The sequence below is a fragment of the Spea bombifrons genome, chromosome 5 (assembly GCF_027358695.1).
Source record: "Spea bombifrons isolate aSpeBom1 chromosome 5, aSpeBom1.2.pri, whole genome shotgun sequence".
Taxonomy (NCBI): Eukaryota; Metazoa; Chordata; class Amphibia; order Anura; family Pelobatidae; genus Spea; species Spea bombifrons.
Genome location: NC_071091.1, coordinates 63,544,064 through 63,564,011, shown reverse-complemented (window position 1 = coordinate 63,564,011; position 19,948 = coordinate 63,544,064). Strand labels below are relative to the sequence as shown.

At 35.3% G+C, this 19,948-nt stretch overlaps 1 protein-coding gene across 6 annotated transcripts; it reads left to right on the top strand.

The window, feature by feature from the left end:
• The first annotated feature begins 472 nt into the window (after window positions 1–472).
• TFAP2A (transcription factor AP-2 alpha) lies at window positions 473–19,613 on the top strand. Of its 6 annotated transcripts, none has more exons than XM_053466419.1 (7): window positions 473–602; window positions 7,243–7,677; window positions 10,145–10,196; window positions 12,287–12,518; window positions 15,339–15,457; window positions 17,015–17,156; window positions 18,108–19,613. In XM_053466419.1, exons 1-7 carry the CDS (start codon window positions 570–572, stop codon window positions 18,394–18,396), a joined length of 1,302 nt encoding a protein of 433 aa, XP_053322394.1. In that variant the 5' UTR covers window positions 473–569; the 3' UTR covers window positions 18,397–19,613. The 6 variants fall into 6 exon arrangements, with proteins under 6 accessions (XP_053322394.1, XP_053322397.1, XP_053322393.1 ...); XM_053466422.1 differs by lacking the exon at window positions 473–602 and adding an exon at window positions 3,350–3,514; XM_053466418.1 differs by lacking the exon at window positions 473–602 and adding an exon at window positions 4,964–5,712 and having other exon boundaries at window positions 12,347–12,518.
• The last annotated feature ends 335 nt before the right edge of the window (window positions 19,614–19,948 follow it).

The window sequence follows — 19,948 nt, the reverse complement described above, 5'->3', positions numbered from 1 at the left end:
GTCTCCAAAGTTTGAATAGAAAATGAGAACCAATAATTCTTAAATAGAGCAGTGCAGTAGAATTCCATGGGTTTATTAACTCTTATTTAGTGATCACACAACTGCAGCCTACCACGTATAAGTTACATAGCTCATAAGTTACATAACTCACTCCCTTAAACGGTGGACTGCAACTCCCATCATAATAAGTCAGTAACAAGGGGAAATGTGGATCTTAGTAACCGGTGTTTAAATGTTTCCAGTAACTGCCATCTATACTGATTACCACCACCTTTATAAATGATCAGTAATAAAATTAATGGCAGTGGGGTCCTAAAATGGAGGAAAAGGGGGAGGGAGGGTACTGGTGTTTGTGTGGAGGCTTCTGTTGCTGTAAATCTATCGACTCAACAGACAGCTTTAAACATAGCGAGCGTGTTAGCTAAGCGAATTCCAGCGCTACTGCGCATGCGCGCACAGGTAGTAACCAGTTCTTTATGAGCAGGTGAGATGTACCTCGGCAGGTAACAGAAGGAATTGTTTAAGCTGGTCGCATCAACAGGAGGACCCCATCAGAGAGGGATCAGTGGATGTCCATGCTAGCCATAATGGGGGATTGGCAGGTGAGGTACCACTCCTGTCCCGTTAACATGGAACGAGAGGTGCAAATTTAAAGTGACCTTTGCAATCCCTATAGGTTATTTTGCACCCACGGCTATAAATCAGCCCATGAATCCTATAAGGACCGCATTTAATATACAACAGGCTTTGCCTTAAATCCGACTGGGTTATAGTCAGGGGTGATTCTACACCTGTTAGCAAAGGATATAACTTGGATTTCCTTATGAAGACAGGCAGCAGCTGGCTTTAACTGCCCAGGGACACTTAACGTAGCATTATAGCCTTCAGGTAAGGGCGACTTTATCCAAGCTTATGATGACACTTCGGTATTTTATGCAGACAAGGGCCCTGGTGACTCCATACTTTGCAGAAGAAATCTATGTGTGTGTGAAATGTATATATTCCACACTAAGCACACACACTGTATTGTTTATGTTTTATGGTGTCTGCACACAGGTCGGAAACAGGTAGATAATCTAGAAAAAGTAGAGTCACCATCGGCAATCCCGAAATAATCGGTTACATTACTCAATCACTAATTTATGGCACTTAATTGTATTTATATGATGTGTGTTTACCACCAATGAGCAGAAAAAAAAGTTATTTTCACATTTCTATAAAATAAGAAATCCATGCATTTTTAGTTATACAGGTGCTACTTTTGCGGGAGATCTCACTATATACGAACGAAGAAAAATATCTAGATTGCGAGCTCTTAGGGTAACTACTAAATATGCACTTCGCGTAAATACTTACGTGTCAAAGCGATAAGAGGCGACAGTTACAATTTGCATTACATATATGATTACTGTTTACTGTGAGCTATGGCTAGTATATGATCCAGTATATGATGTATATGATTATACCCTGTAAAAATACGTTCATGTTTATTTTCAATAGCGTGCGATGTACCTGGTGCTGTAGCTGTGGGGGATCTTTATCTCTACAGTTCTTTCAGCGTAAAACCCCCATTATCCACAACTAGACTCTTTGCAGTTGGGGATAATGGGTGTTTTAGTCTTAAACACTCGGGGAGTTGAGGCAGTTTCTTGATGCATTCCTTTTACACAAACACCCAAAATGAAATCCAAGCAACTACCCCAATATAGGTAATAAGTACTGTCATTGTTAATAATTTTACTGCTGTTATTATTATTATCTCCATACAAAAGGAGGAATACCCTGACAAGTACATTACATCTAAAGACAAATTAGCTACGGGGCTCAATAAAGATCACGGTGTCCTTGTATATTTAAGAGTTTCACATAATTAGCAGGTCCTACCCCACCCAAAAAATGTTAATGAGCCTTTAATGCTCTGTCTATTGATCTGCTCCCTGGTGTTAAAGTGGTCTTTCACACTGTGTCTAACCTGCTAGCTACACCGTTTGATCCCCCCTGGTGAATATTCACAGTTAGCGGGGCGGTCATGGTAATCTTGTTGATGTTCTCCTGGACCTGTCTGGCCCAGTTGACTTGACGCTAGCTCATGATGTGCCCTCTTTTCAGATTCTCACTCTATTAACATACACCTAAGAATAATCTGAACTCAATTTTAACCTCAATAGCCCAGAAAAAACAACTATTTGGACTAGCCTTAAAAGCAGACACCCAACACAATGAAAAAGACCACCTTCTCTTTTAGCTGATACCATCCAAATATCCATGACATTGGTCTGGGTCACAACAAGACTCCCAGTACAGGCTCCAGATACTGATTAACCAATTCGGCGTCCTTATTCACCAGTTAGGCCTGTATTATTATAGCGAATGCTTCAAAAGAGGAGCATGCATTCAGTAAATCCAGATTAAAACTGCCCATTTAATGGGGGGGGGACTGGGAATTTATCTGTCTCATTCTAAGGCAAATTGCGGAATTGTTGCAATATGAAGAATCAAGTAGTGTTCTAATACATTGTAGATTCCAGATGTTTTCAATACAGAAAATCATTTCTACAGGGCTATAGATCTAGATTGAAGCGAGCGCCAAACTGAGTTTATATATCAATACGCAAAGTATTATGATATATATTATACATATATATAATATATAATATATATATCATAATATTATATATATATGTAAACTGTTATAATTATTTTGTTTATATCTATATATATAGATATATATCTCTATATATATCTACATATATATATATATATATATATCTATCTATCTATCTATATATATATATATATATATATATAGATATATATATATATCTATATATATATATATATATATATATATAAAAGCCGCGTGCGATATTCCTAGAATATTCCTTCGTGGAATGCATAAAGCGATGGCATAAATCTTAAAATTAATTGTCCGCTAAAACCTTACAGACACTTGATAAATAATTAAGAAGCAAATGTGTAAAATGTATTAATAAAATAGGGAAAAATAATGCTGAAAGTGAACCTACTGTAAATGCTCTAAAATATTTTCTTTAGACCACCGATTAACTCGATTACTTTGGAGGAGTACAAAAGCGATGCCTGGGAATATTCTAAAAAAACGGTTTTGTTTTTCTAGTAACAATGGGTGGCAACCGACATAAAAAGAGGTGAAACGCAATTGTGATGTACCTTTGAGCTACGTGTTGTGCAGGTTGTTGTGGCCACATTGCAGTTGGGCTATTGTTGGTATGTTAATGAGGCGTTTAGGATTGTTGGAGAGGAGCTAAAAAAAAGAGAGAGGGAGAGAGAGAGAAAACTTTCCACCATTAGAGGGAGATCTCAGTGCACTAAAGCAGTGCCTCTCTCTATCAGACTCTATACCGCTCTCACACACTCACATAGGGGCTTTAGTTATTTTTGGTGGGGACAAGGAGTAAACGCAAAATCTTCTGCCCAACAACCCATGAAAATGCTCTGGAAACTGACGGATAATATCAAGTACGAGGAGTGTGAGGTAAGAAGCAGAAGTATATTTCCGAAATTTGTTTATTGCCATTATTTGCAATATTGTACTAGGTTAATACTTCTTTAGAACTTGGAGGACCCATGTGTTAACCTGATGCTCTGTAATATTCAGGAACACCTTTCTGTGTTCAGCAATTATATAAATAATTGTGAAACACAGGAGTATTTTCGGTATCTAATATATTATTAAATAAGATGGTGTTCCTTGTATTAATTTAGTGCTTAAGGCTTCGGTTTTTAGTATTTATTTGCGCATTATGTTTTAAAATTATATAGTGCAATTTTCCCTTATATATCATATAATTTGCAATGGTGGAACATTCGCAGGTAAATCTGGCTTTGCTGTGCCCATAGTGGCACCTTATTTTTATTCTTTCTTTTATGCGGTTTTGCGTATTTACTTCAATATAAATTTCATTTTGAAGAAATATATATAGTGTATATATATATATACTTCAAAAAAAAGATGAAAAAGTGAAAAAAGCTGTTGTCTACCCTAGTAAAAATTCCCCACCTGGTAACTAGGTGTTTTGACATTAAGTACACAAAGACTGTGTGAGTACAAAGTTGTAGCCTTGGTGGTGAGTGCTGTCATTAGAGCATGGCTTACAGGCTTGTTATAACATGCTGGCAGCTGCGCTAGGACGTTTACTGCAAGGATTCTCCAGGTCTTTGGGGTATTTTTTTTATTTCAGATTTGCCCTTAAAATAATGGGCTATTAGAGATGTGATTAAGTAGAATTCGGTAATACCGATCTACACCTCTGCATTTATTGTTGATTGCGAATGATACATTTTGCACTTCGTTGATTTCACAGTTTTCTTTCTGAACGAAATCGAATTTCTAGGTGATGTGGAAAGTGACTGTAGCCAAGTGCGTGTCTGTGAGAATACCTATGAATTATATATAAGAGTATATAAGTGAGACTACATATGTGTTATATATAAGAATACATATGTATTATATATAAGAATACATATGTATTATATATATATATATATATATATCTATCTATATGAGTACATGTGAGAATACATATGTAATATATATATATGAGTACAAATGTGAGAATACATTTGTATATATATATATATATATATGTATATATATATATATATATATATATATATATATATATATATATATATATATATATATATAATCATGCTTCATTTGCAAATTCTTTAATATGAGACTGTGTTATAAAGTTGCTGTTTGTGAAGCTCCTTGATAATGTTAGTGTTCCCGTGTGATAGATAAAGAGCACCGGGCAGGTTTATTTCACCCAGCTCTGGTTTAGCGCCTGTAATCTGGTTTTCAATGTGAGATTAAAGCTTTATTTTGTTAGGTGTGCATAGCTCTGTACGAACATGCAGGCGGTGGATGACTATTGTTGTTCTAACCCTAGCCAGCTAGGAGCTCTGTAAAGTTGAGCATGTAATATTTTGGAGGAGTTGTTTTCTGGAGTTGTCGAGCCAGTCAGACGGGTTTTGAGTGGGGAGAAAGAGCCAGGATCGGGCGGAAGGGAGGCAGCTAGTGAGCCGGGCTGAGCCAAGCCTTTCTGGACTGGAGCTGTCCAGAGGAATCGGAGGACCGGTGGGACCTTGTCCATTACACATCAAAGCTGATCGGATTGAAGGCAAGGGGTATCCTGCAACTACCACACCAGATCTTCAATCCAAGGCAGGGCACCGAAGCTTTCACTAAGAACCAAGAATCCCTTCCGGGACCTGCATGCTCCTACAAGCTCTGTACTGCTGTCTCCTTGTCTACTGCTGAGGCTTTTCACCCACCCTTTGTTTAAGAGTCTTCTCCATACCCTTCCTGGTTTGTGCAAAAGGAATAAGAGCTGCTCTGGAAAAGGGACATTTCTGTGCTGAAGCAAAAAAAAGAGATAGCTAGGGTTAATTATAGCTGAGGAGTGAATAGGAGATTCTTAGATCCTGCTGGCTTTTGAGACTAATTTTATTTGCTGAAAAAAGGAAGCTGTTTTGGGGGTTGTGGTTCTTGTGGTTGGAGCCCATCGGGCTATGGATCAGGTTCAGAGGACAGGAGATCCGGGCCCCTCGGATACAGACATGAAAAGCAAAGATCTGGAGAGCACAGGCAGTCTTTCCATTCCCAACAGCAAGAGGAAGACGTCAGACATGCCCATGGCATATCCAGGATATTCCCAGGATTCTCAGGTGCCAATTCCTTTTATTCCCCCCCAACCCTTCTTTTCTGTCAACTCCTGATCCCCCACACTCTGGAGCTCTTTCGCTTTACATTTAAAACGTCCCCCTTCCCTGTGATTCGTCAGCCAACCCCCTCTCTCCCTCACTCACTTTATGGCTCTCCCTCTTTTTTCCTCCCCCTCCACTTCTGATTAGATACACTGATTCTTCATTCAATGGACGTCATTTAGAACAAGGCTCTGCCTTGAGTTGCTTCCTCGGTTCATGCTCGATTTCCAGCCATTCTTCCTTTATTAAGTATCGCTGTTATATTAATAGTCATGAATATCTACTATTAGGGGCTCCAAGGAAAACAGCCTGTATCTGTTAGTAGGAAATCTTTGCTCAATTGAAGAGGAGAACAGAGAGGGAACAAGGATTAAGGAATCACAAAAAAAACTTTGCATAAAAAAATCCTCCCTGCCAGATCGGTCTTTTTTTCAGCATCAAATGAAGAAGAATTTATTCAATTTCTGATGGATTATGGTCTTTGGTTGGCCCAGAAACATCGTTGGTTTTATATTTTTTTACTAATTCTATTCTAGTGCTTTGTGTTTTTTAAGCACCTCTTTATTTTCCCCTTGTTTGGTATATTCTTTCTGTTTTTCTTCCTTGATTTTAAACATATTCGTCACAGATGTTAGTTCACAGTTTTTCCGCAATGGTGAGTTTGTTTATTGTTTTATTTAGATTTTTTTTTTATTTAGAAAACATTTTTTTATTCATTACTTTTATCGCGTTCTATTCGTTTTATATTTGCTGCTTAATTTTCTCTCAATGAATCATACAGCGTATATTTTCCTTAGTTTTCTTCATCCTCTAATTTTTCGGGTTTTATTGCCACCATTATCCTGAGTGGTGATTTATAATTTATATCGTGTTTTTTTTTTTACATGAAAAAATTATTTTTAACTATTTTAAAGCATATATTATCTGTTTATTCCACGCTAAATTTAAACATATGCTACACTGGCATGTTCACTAATCTAATGAATATATAGTTTTAACGTGTCTACCAGGGTTGTTTAGAATTATGTTTTTGTGTGAATTTGCTATTTTGTATTTGATGTAGTTTATTGTATTTATTCGATCTCTTATAAACACATGTAAAGAAGAAAAAGAGCAGGCATCGTGAACACGTTTTTATAGAAGGGGTCATACATTAGTGTCAGAAAATACAAAGAAAATGTGTATATAAAGACAGTTGTCACTAAAATCATAGCAAACCATTATGTTTATGTATGGGTTAATACACATACGGGTGCAAGAAAAAGGTCCATGTTTAGTATCAGTACATATTTAAATACCTGCTGGTGGGATTTGAGTTGGTCTAAATATCCTCTTAATTCTACCCAAAAAATCGCGTCATATATATATATATATATATATATATATAATTGTTATTATTATTATTATTATTTTTAAATTTTTTACACATTGCAGATACGCCCGGAATACGCCCATCTTAATGTTTCTGTGTCTTGTCTCTATCTTTTCCAGGATCGCCATGACGGTACCAGTAATGGCACTGGTCGGCTACCCCAGCTGGGCTCAGTGGGCCAGTCTCCCTATGCCAGTGCTCCCCCGCTCTCCCACACTCCCAACGCTGACTTCCAGCCCCCGTATTTCCCTCCGCCTTACCAGCCCATATACCCCCAGTCCCAAGATCCCTACTCTCATGTGAATGACCCATACAGTCTCAATTCCCTCCATGCCCAACCGCAGCCTCAGCACCCAGGGTGGCCAGGGCAGAGGCAAAGCCAGGAGGCGTCTCTTTTACACTCGCACCGTGGGTTACCCCACCAGCTGTCCGGCCTAGATCCACGCAGGGATTACAGGAGACACGAAGATTTACTGCACGGGCCTCATGGACTGAGCTCAGGGCTGGGAGATATTCCTATCCACTCCATACCTCATTCCATAGAAGATGTCTCGGTAAGCAGCTTGGATCACATTTATACCACTAGCAATATTTACACTTAGCTTTCCTTAACATCCCTCAAGAGTGAACTCAGTAAAAATGAATAGTTAAATATGTGTTATTCTATCCTAAGCAAAACCAAAACATAACCCATTACAGCTGTGCCCTATTTTAAGCAGCTGCTTTAAGAGGTTATATATGATGAAGGAAGGGGATCTGACATACGAGTCGACAGATCTAAGACCACAGAGAGGATGAGTGGGTTGTGTTATAAATAATCTGTCTATTATAATTAAGGAACTTGTGTGTAGCATCAGTTTGATATTTCTCAGTTGGCATATATGAAGGAGAAGGCCATATTAAAATAAATATTCCATTTTTTTGTTTAAAAATGTTATTGTAAATCATTAGTATGCGATACTATACAACTTCTATCGAATTAATTATCTTGAAATTATACCAAGATTTAAATTATTCGGGCGTCATTCGCCTATCAATGGAAGCAATTAAAATGTTTTCCAATTAAACATGACATTGATAATTTATTTCACAAAACAGTTAAATCCATGTGCAGACGTGTTGTAAACAAATCGTTTGAAGGAATTTCCACATTTATAGTTACACCCTGAATTTGTGCAAAATCAAAAGCCAACTTGATAGAGTATCTGGATAAAAATGAAACTAATTTCAGTTTATTAATAACACATAATAATTCCAGAATAGTAGGTCTAGAACATGCTGTAATATGGGTGATGACAGTTTAACGATTACAGTCTCATGTTGCAAAATGACGTTTTACAATGATCTGTAACCCAATTTTTGGGGCATGTGAAACAATTGCCAAAATCTTAAAATTAAAATTACAAACATATTTTTTTTTCCTTTTGATTTGCTGAAGGAAAGGAAAATGAGGCTATAATTTTTGTTTCTTCTTTTAATATAATACAGACATTTAAAATATAATTACCGGATTTTAGTAATTATATGTTGATTAAACAACTGCACAATACAGCAAAAGTTCCTTTTGAGAGAACAAAGGATTTGTAACACTAACTCATCGAAGCAGCAAGTAATTTAATATTTTACCATTAAAATGGCCTGTCATTCTTCTTTCCATATGACTTTACATTAAATGTGTTAAATATTAATATATCTTATTTGTTACCGGGGCCAACTGAATTTATAGGCGGTTAATTCGAATTAACTTTATTCCCTATTTTTTGCTGATTATATTTATTCTAGGTTGTGACCAAGCTTTTAAACGATCATCCATAAATGTTTATGAACTATATAAGCGATCCCATTTACAATGTTAAAATAAAAAAATATATATTTTATTCACCTTGTCAAATATTAAGTAAATAGGTGGTCAAATACGTCGATAACATCTGTAAAATAACCTAATAATCAAATAACATTATTAATTGTTTAATTAGAAACCTCTGACATTTCTCTTGAAATAACCCAAATCAAAGTATAATGCCACAGTACATTTGCTTTATGGGTTTAGTGTTCAAGCACAAAGGGATCATATTTCCCCATATACTTAAAACACAAGAACTGTAGTAGTCATTTCTGAACATTTCTCAATTTAATTATACTTAAATGCAGGAGCACTTTAGGCAAGTTACAAATGAGAGCATTGAGTATAATAAAACGTGTAATAAACCAACTTAGTACCATCCACCCGGAATCATTGAGATCAAGCGCAATTAACAGGAGCATAAATCCACGGCCGAATGGAAAATGTTAACATCAGTATTATTGTTGGACAAAGACTGGGGAGATAACTGGCTTTTAAAAATGACACTACTTATATCTGAGCAGGATCAAGTGGATCAGAACCAAGCCCATTCTATTATGAGCCTAGGCCCCTTGATTCTATTCAGATGTGTTTTAAGAGATCTATAGCTCTGATCTTTCCCACCACTAGAAAATAATTCGTGCATTGAGGATAAATACAAGCACAAGAGTGTTGGGGTTCCATTGCGTGTTATTTAGCATTTTGATTTGGTGATCTCTAAGGAGCCATTCAACAAGGCTTGATTTACCCCTAGATCGCACAATTATAAATGCATGGACTTTTATGCATGCTTCAGTTCGTACTATTATGTATTTAACCCCTGAGCAGCCAGAGGAGGGGAGAAACTCATTCTGCTTGTATATTACATATTACAAATATTGCATTATTATTATTATTATTATTTTAGCATTAGTCAGATATGGTAATAGAATGTTCCAAGTAGCCTATGTGATAATAATACTACTACCAATAATAATAATTTAAATGCTGTGTGACATAATGTTTGCGCATTTCACAAACAGCCTCACATAGCACTACAAGGACAGATAGCTCTCTTGACTACTGATGTGTTTCTTATTATCATTATTATTAAATTATTGACAGCAGACTCCGAATTTCCTCTCGTTTTTGTTATGACAGTGCATTAAAACATTGGTGTATTTTTGTTGTTGTTGCAGCATGTAGAAGATCAAGGTATCAACATCCCAGATCAAACTGTAATTAAGAAAGGTAAGCTATTTTCTCTTGCATTCCTAACAAGTCCTTACAGGCATTTTTCTTTGGTAGTCAAGGCCAAAAAAGGCCAGGATTCGTTATGAAGAATTTAGAACTTGCAGTCTTAGAGAGTGGAGTTAACCCAAAATAATGATTTATGGTGTATTATAGCTTTGCTTGTATAAAGATAGATGAAAGATGGATAGATAAATAGATAGATAAAATATGGACAGTTAGATAGATTATATATATATATATATATATATATATATATATATATATATATATATATATATATATATATATATATATATAAACCTGCAATACAAATGGTTGAGCTTCATAACACATGTCTGTGTTTGCATTGGATGTGTTTGATTGGCTTTAATACAGCAGTTATTTCTTATAGTCAGGGCATATGGTGTACTCACTGAACAATAGCCAGTATGATTACTTTCTTTGATCGTAAGCTATTGTTAGCAAGACCTGCGGCTGATGAAATAGACTTTAAAAGCAGGATGCTTTTTTAATGAAGATAACCTTGGGCATGTTTATTTTATCAACTGCAAAATTAGATGAGGCCGGTAAAACGAAAAGATTGTAGTTTTTTTTTAGTTTTTGTTTTGTTTTCTCTCTCTCTAAATTTTATTTTGAATTGTAATTTGAATTAGAGGAGATGGATCTCAAAATATACTCTTTCCGAGTCAACATGATAATTGGCTTTTCTATTAGTAATCTCAAGAGTTCGTTTAACTCCTATTGTCTCTATTAGCCTCCCCAGAGCTATTAATGTCACAAGTGATCTATCCAGAGATGAGAATCCCCATACGTCTGAATATCCCAAACAAATTAGATGCACACTTCATCTATACCCACATGATTATTCGTTTAGTTACATTGCTGGGCATTTACACATAAGACACATGAATGCAAATGCGACGTCTCAGTGTGTTATATGGGTTCCTTAAACTGATATATTAGAAATCTCTATGCTGGGAGAGAAAGTGGAGGTAATGTAGAAGGTTTAATAGGATGAGTAGAAGTCAGAATGTTAGGGTTTGTAACAGTTATCTTTTTTTGGGGGGGGGTTTATATATATCGATAAAATGATCCATAAAAATTCCACGTGAGAAAAAAGTAAATAATTTGGATGATCATAATGAGAAAAAAAAATCAAATAATGCCCATGGGAAATGTAAATGAAATTAGAAAGAGACATGTTGACGTATAGCCCTTATGTACAAATAATCGCCCGCAAATGTGTATGCTATTATTATTTTACACATCTTATACATGTTTGCTTGAATTGCGAAGAATAGGCATGTATGTATATACATATATAATATTTATATAACTATTTTTCGCAGCATGCTTTCCCTGCTCAATATATATATATATATATATATAGCACAGGGATATATATATATATATATAGCACAGGGATATATATATATATAGCACAGGGATATATATATATATATATATATATATATATATATATATATATATATATATATATATATATTGAGGATTTGATATTAGCTGTCTAATAGTGTTGTTAATATAAACATTTTCTATTTCGCACATTATTTTGGGTTCGGACTTGGCCATAACCCTCTGCTTCCTCCTTGTATAGAGGGTGAGACTGCACAAGGGGTGCATGGTAGTACCAGGCTATCTAACCTTAATCAGTAATTAAATCAGACAGCATTTTCCCTCAGCAGACTCTGGGAAGTTCAAATGCCACTTTCTGCCTCAACGTGGCGCTTAAGGACTTTTCTCTCCCCTCGTCTTTTTTCTCTTTAAGTTTAACCCTGCTCAGTGCTGGAGTGTATTAACATTACTGCAGATCACTGACCCCTACATGGCAAATAAGTCTGGCTTGAAGGTGTAGGAGTAGCTAAAAAATATTATATTAGGAAGTATCTGCCACATCATGCGTGGGATGTCTCATTGATAGAGTGCCACAGTTTGTGACACTGTATAGTTACAACCCACTGTGATCTTTAAGTAGGGTTAATATTAAATGGGTTAAAAAAGACAAATAGATCCAATATAGGGGCTCTTTGAGTTTCCTGGCATCATTGTCATTCCTGTTTTTGCAGGGCCTGTATCATTGTCTAAATCCAATAACAATGCGGTATCGTCCCTCTCTCTCAACAAAGACAATCTCTTCGGTGGAGTACTCAACCCCAATGAAGTGTTCTGCTCAGTTCCCGGGCGCCTATCTCTACTAAGCTCAACTTCAAAGTACAAGGTGACAGTGGCAGAAGTACAGAGACGATTGTCCCCGCCCGAGTGCCTCAATGCTTCCCTGTTGGGTGGAGTGCTCAGGAGGTAAGCTGCAGCTTCATTAACCATAAGAAGTTTGGTGTGCGCACTGCGCATGCCCAGAAATACTGGCATCTTCTAAACAATGGATAACAAAATATATAATAGGGTGGGAGGTAGATGTCAAGATCTATTGAAAAATAGCCTCTGCAGTCAAAATATCCCTGTTTTTACCTGGTATAACGTTTATTTTTTTGGTAAGGCCTCTGATAATTCAAGGGTGCTTGATATTGTAATTCAGCTTAATACTATTGTGAAGAATAAATACAAATGGCACATGTGTACCAGTTAAAGTACTGACAGCAGTAGTTAATCAACACATGACACAATGAGACATGTTTTGTACTTTATTATTATTATTATTATTACCGTATTATTACCATATTATTATTATTATATATGTGTTATTATTAGCAATTGATTTTATTATTATCGTCAGAATTAGAATGCTGACTTAAATTTCAATATCTCGTTTTCTAAGAAGTATTGGAGACAAGCTTACTTGCTCTTTAAGGTGCATGTCAGGACAGTGCATGGGAGGTACCAAAACATGTGATTGGAGACCTATGACTTCATACACATATGATTGCATCATATTAAGATGTTGATTTTTATGCCCTGGTTCGAAGTGTCTGCTAACACTTAAAATGATTAAATGTTGGTGATTGGGGTGACAACATTGTTAAGTAGTTCTTCTATAAATTGTGCTACTATTTGTGAAAAAGACAATTACAATGCACCCAAGAAGTTGTGATTTCTCTATAAAGAGTGATTAGTTAGTTATCCCTGAGGCACTAAGAGGTGGTGATGTCAACAAGGCCTTAGTATACAATGAGTGAGTGCCATAGATATTAACAGGCTGTTGACACATGTTGGCCTAAAACCACGCCCCCTTTGCGCCTAACACCCCCACTAGGGTATTATGACAACAAGGCAATATAGGACACTTAGCAGCCAGGGGTCTCTTAATTCATTGGAGGGCAAATGCAATTATTATTTGCACAATGAAATGGTTAAAAACGAACCAAAAAAGCCCCCATGTCAAGGCCAACCCATCTGCATCAATATTTTTAGTGAAATAAGCCTTATTAATACATTGCTATTTTAATAAACATACCTATATTACTTTACTTAATTACATATATATATATATATATATATATATATATAATATAATATATATAATATAATATAATATAATATATAATGTTTATTAAATCTCATCCAGTGTTTAAATGTAGCAACAATACAGAAATGCAGAATGACCACCTTGCATTAGATTTGCACATTGATATAGCTTGTCAGATCAACAGTTTTTAAAATGTAGTAAATGTTGGATGAAATTCTCTTTGAATCGTAAAATATATTAATATATATAAATATATTAATATTATAATATTTCGATATTACAATTTTCACTAGCATACACATTTGCTTAGTTTTTAAGATTATAGGATTAGTATTAATACAAAATAAGTGGCAAATATTGAGCAGTTATTATATCAAACTCAATCAAAAAGGCCATTTGATACAAATTACTTTTTTCGATCTCAGGATTTAGATATAAATGAAGCACATTTTGTGTAACGATATATTGGTGAAAAAGTAAAGCCTGGAATAATGTCATTTGATTTATTGTGAACCTCACACATGTAAGATTTACAGAATACTACCTAGAATTCTAGAAAAATAAAAATATAACCCTATCAGCGCTAAGAAAAACAATATTCAGATGTTGTTCCATGATCATTTGACATGTAACCATATCATTGTGTCTTTTGTTTCACAAATGTGCCCAATTGTTTAATATTATAATATTTCTATTTCTCTTCTGTTGTAGTCAGATAATCTAAAAAAATAAAAATATATTTAGTTAATATTTAAAGAATTTAACAATTTCAATATCCGAGTGGTGAGCAACACTCAAACAGTTTAATTATCACTATATCCTGCCACACATACTCCATTCTAATTTCTAACTTATCTAAAAGCCTTCTCCCCGAGAGTAATCTGATTTTTTAGATGTCCTTTAGACAAGAAATGAATGTCATGTTCTAACTACACCACCAGTAACTATGGGATCATTCATGCATTTCCGTAAATTACATGAATGAAGGGGTAAGAGGAGGATTCATTTCCCTGGGACAGAATAGGTCACTTTTTTGAGCAATGGTGATCTTGGTCTAAAGCCATGTCAACACATTCCTGTTCCTAGCACACCAATTAGATGTGTGCCACTGCATTTGCGACCTATATGAAAGTTTTCTGGATTTTGGGAGATGTATCCACATGGCATCCACTAGTTTTACTGAGGGATACGAATGAACGCGTGACTGTAAAGTGGTTCTGGAGAATTAATGATCTGATGGAACATGGGCTTACAGTGAACCTGTTCCACTGATTTTATGATCCATAATTTAATAGAAGGTATATGTGAACCTTGTTTGTTTTAAAATCGCAAATATTACCTTGTATAGTGAAATATAATTTATATTGGTGTATAGCACATTAAAGTGTATTATTTGACAATTTTAAGAATACATAAAAATATAATATATTGCAATTATTCTCTTAATATAATGTCAGATAATATAATACAATATGTATCAAGTAATACATCTTATAGGAACATATTTTATAATTTAATGTATGTGTTGTAAAATGCAACTCTATTTCAGCACATAATTTAACTTATTTGATTTAACATATTCTGAAAATGCAGTTTGGCAGTGAACGGTTGACAATAATCCAGTCTTTTGTTTCTATATTTGATCGAAGGTTTTATGCATTAATTATAATATTTTTTTTTAACTTCTTTTCTTACAGGGCAAAATCCAAAAACGGAGGGAGGTCACTGAGAGAAAAGCTAGATAAAATAGGTTTAAATCTCCCAGCAGGGAGGCGTAAAGCTGCTAATGTCACATTGCTCACTTCATTAGTGGAAGGTAAGTAACATCTATGTGTGTTTCTTCTATCACATCTTCCCATCAGCTGTGACCAAAACGACTCTAATCGTTCTTGATTGCCCCCATTCCGTGCTCTCAGACGAATTTGAGGGGAAGAATAAACCAATTCAATATGATAATAGTTAAATACTTAGTTTGAAAGTTGTTTCCATTCAAAACAATGCAGTAAATCATTTAAGCTGGGCTGCCATCTGTATAGAAAGAGTGCCTGACCATTACTTCCTGAATTACTTTGGGAATGCTTGACCTATGCCAGAGGGAACATTATCCTGCTCGGATCTGACTTGGTCTGACTGCTGCTTCTCATTTGCAGGGTATTTATGTAGCTACACAACAGTGTTATATCACACAGAGATACAAATGTGTATCTTGAAATATAGCTGATACACAGCGTTAAATAACAGGGTTAGATGTGCAGGAAAATATATTTCATATATTCAGCTTTGTTGATATGGAGATTCATAGAGTTAAATCAATAGTTGCTGATATGGGTTCTAAGGGTTGAAGGAGCAGAGTAACAGTCTTTAAAATATAAAGCAAGTTGTATTCTTGCAGCCATGTTTGTAAAATAAAATAATAAAAATAACAATTTATTGCTGTTGTATTATTGCTGTCTGGTCTTTATAAAGTATATGTAGAGCAGGCTTTGCAGAGGGTGGGAGGCAGATAAAGATGGTGTTCTCCGGTGATGAGGCAGTTCCTGATGAGTGCTGTTCTTGTTTTGATCTGCTCCATCTTTCTGTAAACGAGTTCTGCGCCCAGTACTTTGAAGCCTTAATTGGCGCATGCGTGCTTCCGGAGTGCAGCTAATAGCAGGAAACCCTGCAGTAAAATCCAACTGCTTCAGGAAATTAAAACCAAAGATTTGGGGGAAAAAATCAACAAAACAGACAGCCTACGTGCAATGACCCTGAGATTCACATAACTAATCACTCTGGGTACATAAAAAAGATAATTTTAAACAGTAAAGGGCCTAACGTTGGCCAGTGCCCCATTCTAGAGTTGTAAAGTTGGGGTTGTAGAAAGTACACATTAATATGTATATCCTTTTAGTTAAAGAATTACTTGTGAACGGATCAGTGGAATTGATATATGCAGTGCCCAGGCAGGAGCAGGCATATGTTCTTCTGTAACTAGAAAACACCTTATTTTGGAACGTATTTTTTAATTTTTTAATTTTATTTTTTAGAAGAGACAGGAACATTGGTGTTAAAAAACACTCATAACCATATAATTAGAATTAGCCAGTTTCAAAAATGTTTTAAAAACTTGAATGTAATTTATATTACAGAAATAATATATATATATATATATATATTGTATTATCTCCATTTCTTTCAGTATTTTTTATGCTGTTATTAATAATTGTAATATTTAGGTCATACCTTTGCAAAATGACTTTTACTGTGGGTTAGAATACTTGTGTGTGTTTGAAGGTCTGTGTTTAGAAGCAAGGCATTCTTCCTATGTTTACACATGACATATGTGTACACAGATGAACATTTCTCTGATGGTTTATTTTTTCTTTCCTTGTAGGGGAGGCTGTCCACTTAGCCCGAGATTTTGGATATGTTTGTGAAACAGAATTTCCTGCTAAAGCAGTAGCCGAATATGTCAACCGACAGCATTCTGACCCCAACGAACAAGTGACTAGGAAAAACATGCTGCTGGCTACTAAGTAAGTAACCCCCTTTAACATGTTCTGAATGTGATTTATTTACGCGTGGCTGTGATTGATGGGGGTGGGACTCGGTGGTTCACCTTTCGCGGCCAAGTTTTAGCGAGGTCATAGAATGTAGCATGTATAGGAGCCATTGGTGTGAATAAACACATGAGCAATTCAGTTGTATTTAGAGTTAATAATTCACTGGGAATAAATTACTTCCATTATTGAAACGATAAGAAACCACATTTGGATACTTATCTTAATAAACTCGAAATCTAATATATTATCACAAGTGCATTCAGCTATTTCCTTACCCTCGTTTAGAAGATATTTATATAGTTAGCAAGTATTGCTTAAATGTATAACAATAATTAATTGAGTTGACCAAATGCCACTATCTTCATTACAATAATGTCGTCATAAGGAGATCATATAATGTAGTCATCCATTATACATTCCTGGATAATGTACCTTGGGCTCTGTGTTGGGATCTTGGGATCAATGTTTGGGTTTTTTTTACCATTTTTTATTAAAATTGCACTGAGGAAAAAACCCCAAACATTTTTTTTTGTAACTAAAAGTTACAAGACTCTAAGTATCTCTAGAGTTATAAAGTCATGCAGATTTTAGAATGACCCACGTATTAACACATACAGTGTTTACACATACAGTGTAAATGTTTACTTTCTAATTAAAAAAAATATTCTAATTTCCATATTATGTTTTTTACACCACACCCCCTGAAGATGATACACTGGATAAACAGGACATAACAAGAAGAGCACAACATAACAATTAGACTGAAAGACCCCAAAACATGTGAAGAAACCTCTGCTCAAAAAAGCTTGCAATCTAGAATATGTTAAATAATTATACAAGTAAATTATATGCAATATATGCAAGTACATTATATGCAATAATTATGCAAGTAAACTAACTGTATTATTGGGCTTTGTTTTCCAGGCAAATTTGTAAAGAATTCACAGACTTGCTGTCTCAGGACAGATCTCCCCTGGGAAACTCTAGGCCATCTCCCATTCTGGAACCAGGTATCCAGAGCTGTCTGACTCACTTCAACCTCATCTCTCACGGATTTGGCAGCCCAGCAGTATGTGCAGCCATCACTGCCCTCCAGAATTATCTCACAGAAGCACTCAAAGCTATGGACAAAATGTACCTCAATAATACCAACCCCAACAGCCACACAGACAACAGCAAAGGAGGGGACAAAGATGAAAAACATAGAAAATGATCTTCATTCTTACACCCACCATGATGTTCTGCCCACTTGGTCCAAGAGAATACTTTTGCATTGACAAACCCTGCTCCTGGTATGGCAGACTGGTCTGCTCTTAAAAAAAATGATCCTAAACATCTTGTTTGTCTCTTTAATTCACCTTTGGATTCTTAACAGAACAATTCTATGGATGGAACCAGTAAAATCGTTCTGTCTTTAGTGTACAACTTTTTGTAAGAGAACATTTTTTTTTTTAAAGAAACAAGATAATGATAAAAAAAATTATATATATATATATATAAAGAAGAGCCAATGGACTGAATCACCACCTTCCCTTACAGTGCTACAGTTTGTGAGGAAGCTGTTTAAAGAAAGCACAGAGGAGAACACTTATCAGTATTGTGAATAAACTTGAACACAAAATAATTGCAGTTCCATGTCATGTCTTCAAGTTGTACCTTTTTTTTCCTCTAAAGGTAATTTAAAAACATTGAACTTTCTTATTTGGACAACATTTGCAGTCAATATATAAGGGAATCAGTGTTTATGTATATATTTATTTATGTGTAATTTAATGGGGATTGTAAATATGGTGCGTCTGTTAAAGCTTTTTTTTTTTAATATTTATCTGGTGATCTCGTTTACCTATTGTTTAGTGGGTTTTCAATCTATCCCCTTAGGTTTTTTTCACGTGGTTCTTAGTACTTAGGAAGCAGAACTTTGGGTTTCTTTCTATGGGATTCATCATTTTTAGCCCTGTTGTAGCATGTTAATACAACAATGAAGCAGCAGAACAAATAAAGACAATAAAAACGATTTTTTTTTTACATAATTTAGTATTACAACCAGTCTTTTTTTCTCAGAAGGAAACAGAAAAAAGTTCATGTTATCAGAAAAAAATCTTATAGCTTGGAACCTCCTTATATGTTGTAAGATTGCCAGCCTCAATTTACCTTTAACCTTTTGATTGCCAGAGGGGTTGAATAAGGCCATCATACCACTGTTTCACCTCTGACAATTAAAGGGTAAATTCATCTATACAACAATTAAAATTTAGGTTTTTTTATATGTAGAATACACAAAAAGACACTGAAATTCAAGGGATAATCCAATGGCTATGCTGGGATATGTGGTAAATGCTTTGTGGTGACTTGTGCTGGCAGGCTCCTCCATGCCTGTCAATGTATTATAGTCTTTTGTTGCCCAGGTGAATAAATATTTGATACGTTTTATGTCGATTTTTTTTATTCAGTGGCTGTCTTTACCCTGGCGTATTTTTGTCCTTGGCAGTATTTTTTATTCAGTATGGTTACAGTAATTGAGTTTAACTCTCCCTTGACAATTGCTCCTTGCAATAAGCAGCTGAACCCATTGTTTCCCTCAAGTATAATAAAAACTTACTTTCAACTTGGAGTTCAGAGCAGGGTATCATTCTGATATTTCCACTGAGTCTGCATTCAGATAAATGACACATTAATACACAATTGTGTTTCATTTTGGAGGTAAAAAAAAAATCTTGTTCCTATGCTTGAGGACTGACACAGCAAGCACACTGGACAGTTACAAA

What these genes read in the sequence shown, in the direction of transcription:
- TFAP2A (XM_053466417.1), top strand. Translation starts at nt 5,557, where the DNA reads ATGGATCAGGTTCAGAGGACAGGAGATCCGGGCCCCTCGGATACAGAC. An exon ending in TCAAACTGTAATTAAGAAAG is followed by an intron (nt 10,197 to 12,286) that starts GTAAGCTATTTT and finishes CTGTTTTTGCAG; the next exon opens with GGCCTGTATCATTGTCTAAA. An exon ending in AACATGCTGCTGGCTACTAA is followed by an intron (nt 17,157 to 18,107) that starts GTAAGTAACCCC and finishes TTTGTTTTCCAG; the next exon opens with GCAAATTTGTAAAGAATTCA.